Source organism: Protomyctophum bolini, assembly GCF_963924005.1.
Source record: "Protomyctophum bolini genome assembly, chromosome: 6".
Lineage (NCBI taxonomy): Eukaryota > Metazoa > Chordata > Actinopteri > Myctophiformes > Myctophidae > Protomyctophum > Protomyctophum bolini.
The window spans coordinates 7,469,161-7,478,537 of NC_137867.1; the positions used below are offsets into that span (position 1 = coordinate 7,469,161).

At 45.6% G+C, this 9,377-nt stretch overlaps 1 protein-coding gene across 1 annotated transcript; it reads left to right on the forward strand.

The window, feature by feature from the left end:
- Positions 1-212: 212 nt before the first annotated feature.
- Positions 213-8,397, forward strand: LOC308316865 (uncharacterized protein; the record flags this gene model as incomplete). The annotated part of the gene is made up of 12 exons (XM_080765653.1): positions 213-428; positions 1,566-1,664; positions 1,869-2,291; positions 2,809-2,959; positions 3,430-3,589; positions 3,929-3,979; positions 4,223-4,281; positions 4,803-4,894; positions 5,073-5,141; positions 5,583-5,643; positions 5,959-6,355; positions 8,303-8,397. Exons 1-12 carry the CDS (start codon positions 379-381, stop codon positions 8,395-8,397), a joined length of 1,707 nt encoding a protein of 568 aa, XP_080621779.1. The 5' UTR covers positions 213-378.
- Between the last annotated feature and the right edge of the window lie 980 nt (positions 8,398-9,377).

A 9,377-nucleotide genomic window follows, 5' to 3' on the forward strand; every position in this document is an offset into this window, starting at 1 on the left:
TCTCCCTCCCTCTCTCTCTATCCGTTAGCCAGATGTTGGTTCTTTGGGAGAGTCAGTTTTAAATGTTTACAGGTCGTCCCAGCAAACAGCAGGATTGGTGGAGAGAGTCATTCCTCGCCCCTCCCCCTTGGAGGACGACAGGGAAGGAGGGAAGAAGAGGAGGAGAAGAGGAAAACTGAAGTTTAGTTTAAAGTATCAAATGAGTTGGGAAAGGAGAAAGTTTTTTTTTTTTTACCATCAACTGGATCTGGATTTGAATGTTGTATGCTGCTGACTAACTATAGTACATTTGTTTAGTCTGCTCTGTTGCTCAAGTGTTAGTTTCATGCTATTTTCGTTAGATAGTTAATGATTTAGTCTAGTTACTTATTTAGAACAATGGAAAACACTCCAACTTTACCCAGGATGGGTCAGAAGAGGCTCGAAAGGTGAGTTTTCATTCATGCATGCATGCATTAATTCATGTATTAATTCACTCACTCACTCTATCACTCACTCACTCACTCACTCACTCACTCACTCACTCACTCACTCACTCACTCACTCACTCTACTTGTGAATGGTCATCTATTTATTGGGTTGTATTTGAGTCTTTCCATTGTGTTGATTTAAAGGCAAGCAAAAACACTTTACTGACTTCTGGAAGACAAAACAACATAAACAGCAAATGTGTAATATATGTGCTGCCTGTGAGAATGCATGCATGTGTGTGATTGTGTGTGTGAGTGTGTGTGTGTGTGTGTGTGTGTGTGTGTGTGTGTGTGTTTGTATGCGTATATGTGTGCCTTTGTGCCTTGTGCGTGCGTGCGTGCGTGCGTGCGTACGTGTGTGTGTGTGTGTGTGTGTGTGTGTGTGTGTTTGTGTGCGCACGCATGCGTGCATGTGTGTGCTGTCAGAAACCCTCTACCATGCTGTTATCAGTTCCATCTGAGAGCCCCACCCCCTGCTGGGAACAGGACTCATTACAGCCAATCAGATCAAAGGTCACAAGCACTCTGCTTCAATCATGTCGCCTTACATCTTCATCTGGGGTCCCCAGCTAAATTGTTGATACTCTCTGAATTACGGGGGTCTGAGGCAGAATGCGTATACTTTGAACATGGAAAATAAAAGTTTGAGAACCACATTTCCTGACTTGCAGTTTGTCCTATAGAACACAGTTATATCGTTGAGAATTGTCACACCATTATATTGCTCATAAGTACAAGTCAACAATAATACTTATGGCAATACTTACATATTTCAAACCAATTTAAAACATTTAAATCAGACACAACACAGTATCATGGGGGGGGGGGGGGGGGCTTTGACCCATTTTGACCTGAGATCAGATTCCAAAAATGTCTTCTACATCCTGACAGTTTTCTGAAAAAGCTGTTTCTATATGTCACTCGATTTTTCAAAAATAGCAGACCTATGAGCTTGTACATCTGCTATTTTTCAATAGCTAAAGCATAACATAATGCTAACACCAAAAGGGGTTCCCGCCCAAAATGGCTTTAAGCAACTAGTCAACTAGTGTGTGTGTGTGTGTGTGTGTGTGTGTGTGTGTGTGTGTGTTGTAGGTCCAGTGAGCTCCATTTAGACTGTAAAAGAAGAAGAGGAGTTTCGAAGGAGAACAAACACACACATATCCTCCACAATGTGAACACAGCCCTGAGAAGGTAACACACGCACACACACGCACGCACACACGCGCGCACACACACACACGCACACACACACACACACACACACACACACACACACACACACACACACACACACACACACACACACACACACACACACACACACACACACACACACACACACACACACACACTAATGCACCCACACCCACTTGTTGTCTATTTGGTTCTCTGCAGCCAGTTCCAGCCAGGGTCCAGAAGACGGGAAAGCACGGATCAGGAGTCAACATTGAAGGGAACTGGAGCAGCACAGACAGTATACTGGGCTGACGGTAAAACACAGACCGGATTTCAGTCTGGATCTGGAGTTACCTGTGGCTCCCAGGATCAGGTGCTGTCTGGATCAGGGTCTGCGGTTGGACTTAAAACATGGAACGAGTTCAGGAGCAGCAGGATGTTGGCTGTCCATCACGGGCCGGAGTCCAGGGTCCGCTTTGCCCTCATCAGGAACACCAACATGGACAACAGCCAGGGGGCGCCACTAAAGCTCGAAACCAACCGATCCACTACACAGTTTGGAACAAACCGATCCACTACACAGCTTGGAACCAACCGATCCACTACACAGCTTGGAAGTGGAACCAACAGACAGTGTTGCAAGTAGGCCTACTCAGATTTCTTTCATATTCAATACTCAATACTAAGTAAAAGTCTGGTATTCAAAATTGACTTGAATGAAAGTACAAAACTATTATTGGCAATAAAAAATATTGAAGTTTGCACATAGCACAGGAGTCAGGACAGACAACAGATACATGACAACAATCACAGAACAGATACAGAACCAAACAACAACAACACCACTACTCAACATTCATGTGTAAAAGTGTAAAAGTCTGAAATGCAATGTAAAAAAAACGCAAATTGTATATTAAATAAAATTATATAAATGATATAAAATTAAAATTAAATGAAAGAAAGTCCAATGACTACGTAGAAAATACTACCGCAAAGTATATAGAAACGGTTGCCAAACTCTGGTATATTTCTGAGTGGAGCCCCTGATTGATGTGACATAATATATAACACCCTCCACCCAACGTGGTGCCTTTTCCCCATTGAATAGTAGCAGGTGTCCTGTACAGTATATTTAGTTACCTCGCACCACTGCCAACAGATCCACAACAACGACAACACAGCGTGGAACCAACAGACCCACCTGCACACTGCATGGACCCAGGAACCGCAGCAGTGGTCTGGGGAGGCCTGGCAGACAGCCTGAAGAACCCAACAGCAGACGTACTGCTGACTCTAAAACCAATACCCAGGTACAGTAGGTTTACCATGTAAAATACTTACTCCAGTGGTTCACAAACCAGGGGTCCTTGAGTGAGTTCCAGGGGGTCCCCAGCTATAGTTGGGAACCAAACGGGCCCACTCCGAGAGTGTGCATTGTACAAATGGAACCAAATGGACCCTAATGGGTCCATTTGGTCCAATTTGTACACTCAGAGTTACATTGAGTTTACACTATAAATGTGGGTCCCAGAGATAGAAATGTCATTAAATGGGCGTCCGTAGACTAATAATGCATGTCAAACTGGGGGTCCTTGAAATTAAACGGGTTGAGAATCACTGCTAGAGACTTAAAAATATTGTCTCTTATGGGGGTCCCCGGCATATATTTAGGGGTCCGTGGGCTAATTAGTGTCAATTTGGGGGGCCTTGGCATGAAAATGATTGGGACCCACTGCTGCATACAAGCTTGAGAGGTCCATGGTTTGTTCTTCCTCTCCAGAACATGGATGATTTCCTCTCCAGACCTCAGCTGCAGTGGGACATCTACGCCACTAGGGGGCAGCAAAAGGATGCTGCCTCTCCGGTGCACAAGCACGCCGTTGTTGAGCAGAACGCCAGAAGGAGGAGAAAGATCCATTCGTCTTATTTTAGAGGAAAAGGTAAGATTATATAATCTTACCTTTTATCCTCTGATCTTTGTCGTAGTTTGATGAGATTCAAACCTCTTTAAAACACAGGGCAGCAGCAGCCAGACATAGCCTACTCTGTAGTTTTAATACAACACGGTGACTCCAGAAGAATGGAATCCCCTAAAGCTGGATCTGATTTTGTACACTTGAAATGGGGCATTCTGCATTGAGTAGCCTACTTTTACTTTTGGTACTTTTGATGTGCATATTTTTGTAGCCTACTATTATTTAGTGTATTTGTACTTGTTTAATAGAGAGTTGCATTGCAGAAACAGATGTGACACTAATGCAGTGTCTGGTCTCCCATAGGCCAACTACGACTGTCAGTCACTTCAGAAGATGGACACATAAACATTCACGGTAACGATCGCACACACACACACACACACACACACACACACACACACACACACACACACACACACACACACACACACACACACACACACACACACAGGGGACTACCTCCGTGAAGTGGACACCCCATGTGATGTTGTTATAGTGTTAGTGTAATGCTTTCCACAACAAATTAACAAAACATATCGCCAATATTTTAAGTGTTATATTAAATAATGTATAGTGTTTGTTCTGCTGTCTCTCTAGTCCATGAAGCCAGAAGGTTGTTGGGAAAAGATGACCGGTCATGCAACTCCTATGTCACGGTAATTTAATTTCCTGTCTGTCTGTGTCTGTGTGTCTGTCTGTCTGTCTCTCTGCCTACCTGCATGACTGCCTGCCTGCCTGTCTGTTGACAGTTCATGAATTTAATGTACATCGCAACACTTGCATCCGTTTAATTCCAATGAATTACTAGATTAGTTCACTTGCACACAAATTATACATGCACACACGGAACATATAGACTCACGAAGAGCATTCGAAATGTCTGGTCATAGACAAATAAAAGGAAGACATCAAAACGATTAGGTTTAACAAAAGAAAAGTTGAATTGGAAATTGGTCATGCGAGCCGAAATATTGATCCTTTTAGCAATTGATGTTGACTCTGTTCACATTATGGAATATACACTGTCAGTGTTATTAACGTCAGCTTGTGACTTAATGATAACTACAATTAAACAGATCCATTGGAACACAGCACATGCAGGTTCACTTATTGACATACAACGTTTCCACCTGACAGCAACGATAACTGAACAGTCAGGTCATCATTATTGTTGCAGGTGTGTCTTGTTCCAGACCTGGACCGCATCAGAACCCGGGGCAGAACTATTCTGAACTCTCACAACCCCAAATACAACCAAAAGCTTCGACTGTAAGAGACACGCACGCACACAATTTTGACATGATTTGCTTGCACATTAAATTAGTTTTAACTGTGCGTGTGTGTGTGTGTGTGTGTGTGTGTGTGTGTGTGTGTGTGTGTGTGTGTGTGTGTGTGTGTGCGTGTGTGCGCGTGTGCGCGTGCGCGCATGTGTGTGTGCCTGCCACAGGCCACTGTGTAATAACGACCACTACAAAAGATTATTAGTGACGGTTCGGAACAGATCACACTCCTCTAGGTGAGAACCTTGATTCCTCTCCTCTCTACTTGTTCAGCACTGGAATAAATGAACTCCTATAATACAACTATTTCCCCTCTACTTTGTATTGTAATCTTAATGGGCTTATTATGAAGTGTTCTTCATATTCTGTGTCTTAATGTCTAAATGTGCAGGCAATGTTTGTTTGTTTTTTCAGCTGAAAAGGCCTATACAAAAACTGCCTTACATGGCTCACTGGAGTTGAGTGAGTGAGTGAGTTTTCTGTTAAAACCTTTTAATAATTCTCTCTCTCTCTCTCTCTCTCTCTCTCTCTCTCTCTCTCTCTCTCTCTCTCTCTCTCTCTCTCTCTCTCTCTCTCTCTCCCTCTCTCTCTCTCTCTCTCTCTCTCTCTCTCTCTCTCTCTCTCTCTCTCTCTCTCTCTCTCTCTCTCTCTCTCTCTCTCTCTCTCTCCCCCTGTAGGCGTAGTGTGTTTGTGGGCTGTATGAGTTTCGGAATCCGTTCTCTCATCACTTCCTCCAAGGTCAGTACAAGTTATGTACACAAAATGTGTACTCATGTAACAGTATATGAGTAGTACGTATAGTATTCGCGTACTATTGATTATGTAACTTTTAAAGGACCACTTCACCACTTTTCAACATCTCTTCATATAATTGGTCCTCACTAATGTTCACGATAAAACACCACCATTTTTTTCCCTACTCAGTCTGTGTCTCATATAGGAGAGCTTTGGGCAGACCAATTTATAGGAAGAGAAGTTGAAAAGTGGTGAAGTGGTCCTTTAAGGAGAGCAATGTTTACAAGACCGTTTTTCTTTCTGACCACTAATTGGCAGGTGATCATTGGCTGGTACTACCTGCTGGGGGAGGAGCTAGGACGCAGCAAACACGTGAAGGTCGCATCCCAGCGGAAGAGTTGTGGCCAGGACCGGAGCCATTCACTGACCAGACAACGACCTGAGCTGAGCCAATCACAGGCCAGACAACGACCTGAGCTGAGCCAATCACAGACCAGAAAACGACCTGAGCTGAGCCAGTCACAGACCAGACAACGACCTGAGCTGAGCCAATCACAGGCCAGACAACGACCTGAGCTGAGCCAATCACAGACCAGACAACGACCTGAGCTGAGCCAGTCACAGACCAGACAACGACCTGAGCTGAGCCAATCAGACACCAGACGACCTGAGCTGAGCCAATCACAGACCAGACAACGCGCTGATCAGCCTGCAGGTAATATTGAATTGGACCAGTGTTTCTCAACATCCGGTCCAGGGACCACCATGGTCCACCGTGGTCCACATCAGGGGTGGGCGACTTTGGCCATGGAGAGGGCCATTATATTTCCATACTCACTCCAGAGGGGCCGCATTGCATGCGCGTCGTAGCAAAAATAGCCGATCCACAAAAGTTCAAAACGCGTCGCATCTTTGAACTTGTTGCCCGTGCTACGTACGGTCCACATGGATCATAATGTCTGTAAGTCTTGAGTGTCTCAGGGGGCGGGGCTATACACTGGGGGTGGGAGGGGCACAACGGTACGCCGGCACTATAGAGCGAGTCGCGACAAATCGTGACAACAAACACAATATTTTGGACCAAACAAATAATTACAAACAAGAAAAACAACAACCAAAAAAAGTGTTGTATATACACTTTCAAATTCTTTGTTTGCCCCCGAAAGATTGTGTTTATATATTGTCATGATTTGTCGCGACGAGAGTTGGCTTTGTCCGCGGCGTTTAAACGTCTTTAAATTAAATACTTTCTGAAAAGTCTATGAGGGGAAAATGAAGGGGGATTTCTCTTCAGGGTCTCTCTCTCTCGAGGGGGGGCAGGACTGTCTGCCGTGTTCTATCTATACTCAGTGGAACCCGGCTACAGCGAGCGCGGGTGCGGTGCGCAGGTTGTGCTATATAAGCATATAATAATTGTGCTCTATTTTTCGGTGTCTCCGCGACGCAGCCCCTTTGCCTCACCTTCAGAGGGGGAAAAAAAACCCAGTAACCACGGAACTCCCCGCGGGACGGGCGAATTGTGGACGCCGCAGCCACCTATATTATATAGCTTGCTTCCGTTCCCGTTGCCCGCGGTATATAGGCTATATACCATTCAGAAACACTCGTTGTTGTATAGATTGGGGCTCCCGTGATATGAAGACAATATGTATCAAAGTGGTTGTCCTCCAAATGAAAGACAACAACAACAAAAAAAGTTGAGAATCACTGAGTTGAACAATTCAAGGATTCCTTTAATGTCACAGAGAGAGAGAGAGAGAGAGAGAGAGAGAGAGAGAGAGAGAGAGAGAGAGATTGAGAGGGAGATAATGAAGAGATCATTTCTGAGGTTCAATGTGGAGACAGAAAGACAAAGAAAGAAAAGAAAGAAAGAGAGGGGAGAAAGTGACTGCTGCCCCCCCCTCTCTCTCTCTCTCTCTCTCTCTCTCTCTCTCTCTCTCTCTCTCTCCCTCTCCCCAGGGGTCCAGAGAGTTGCCATAGTGATGCGAACCCTGCCCGGTAACTATGTGTAGTAGCACAATAACTACTGCTCACACTCCCGCTCTCTCTCTCTCTCTCTTGAGCTATCTATCACTCGACCTATGAACAACCCCCACCCTCCAGAGCATGTGCCCCTCTCCTCTTCATCTGTTCATCCCTGCCCACTCAATATCCTCTCTCTCTCTCTCTCTCTCTCGTGAGCTGATGTTACCACTTCATATGGCACTCGCTCGCTCCGCTCTCTGACCACGCGAAGATAGGGAGAGGCAGAGAGAAAGTAACACAGACCCGAGAGGGGGAGAGAGAGAGAGAGAGAGAGGGAGAGAGAGAGAGAGAGGGAGGGAGGAGAGTTAATCTTTCTTCAAAGGTGTTTCTCTAGTAGCCGTTAGGTCATCTGTTGACTTGTAGTCTCAGTAACTATAATAATCATTTTACTATACTGTTATAACGTTTTAACTAAACAGTAATATAGTGGCACTAGCAGTAGTAGTCCTTCTACTATGGAGGAGGGGAAGATTATAGCGTGCAAGAAGAGTGCAGAGTACTCCGTGTGTGAACGGAGCCGGTTCAGTTCACTCCATGGGGAGTGAGAGTCAGTGAGTATAAGGTTAGCTTACATCGAAGATGTTCTGGAAGAACAGCGCTTGGTCGTGGGCGGGATACGATGACGACTGTCTCCTAGGAGGACAGCCGTGGGACGACAACAACCCCCCCGCCACGTCCCGACGAAGACGCCGCCGTCGCCGCGGTCCAACCCCGAACCCGGGACTCCCCTGACGTCCTCCTCCTCCGCCCTGCTGAACCGGCCCCTCCTGAGACCCCTCCTCCCCCCCCTCCTCCTCCTCCTCTCCTCCGCCGCCGGCGGCGGACCCCCCGAACCCTGCACGGGCCTGCAGCAGCGGCCGCCGGCGGACCCCTCCTCCTCCGTCTCACCGGCTCCGCCGCCGCCTGCCCGCCGCGGCGTCCTCCGCGGAAAGAAGACGGCCACGCCGGTCCACGTGAAGCCTCCGGTAACTACACCCCACAATTGACTGTGAGTACTTGATGTGTATATATATATATATATATATATACTGTCCTAACATTGTGGTGTCATATTATGTGTGTACCAATATATGGTCCCAAAAGTTGTTCCAGGTCCAGTTGGACCTGAGGGTCCAGATGGTTCCTATATAATGACGGATATTTCAGCGCCCTGGAACACAAGGTATAGAGGTGGCATTAAAAAAAAAAAAAAGACAAAGTAAAGGTGCCAACACGTTGGTGTGAAGTGAGGGGCGCGAGATGTATTCATATTGGCCATGTGACGTCTTTTACTGCCTCAAGCAAACGTTAAACTTGACTTGCCCTGACGTAATCTTCAAAATAAATTATGAATACAAATAAAACATTTTCGAAAAGTTGCTAAATTGAATGAACTCATAAATACGTCTGTGACGTGTTTATGTGAGCTTTTACGACCATTTTTTTCGTTGCTATCTTGGGACGGGACAAAAGGACAAGAAAATGTTTGTTCGCCTATAATACGATGACAAATAGTGACACCAGGGTAGAAGTGGTTAATAATACACCCTCAGAGGTGGAGAAAGTATATTTACGTGCATCATTTTGAGGTGACTATGGGGTGGCATTTTGCCGTCCCCACCTGGGACCCCAAAACTATATGTCATGGTCACATCCGATTCGTTCATGCCTAAAGTGTATAAGCGACTCAATCCGATTAGCCTATATTGCCCATGTGGAAAATAGCTTCCTCC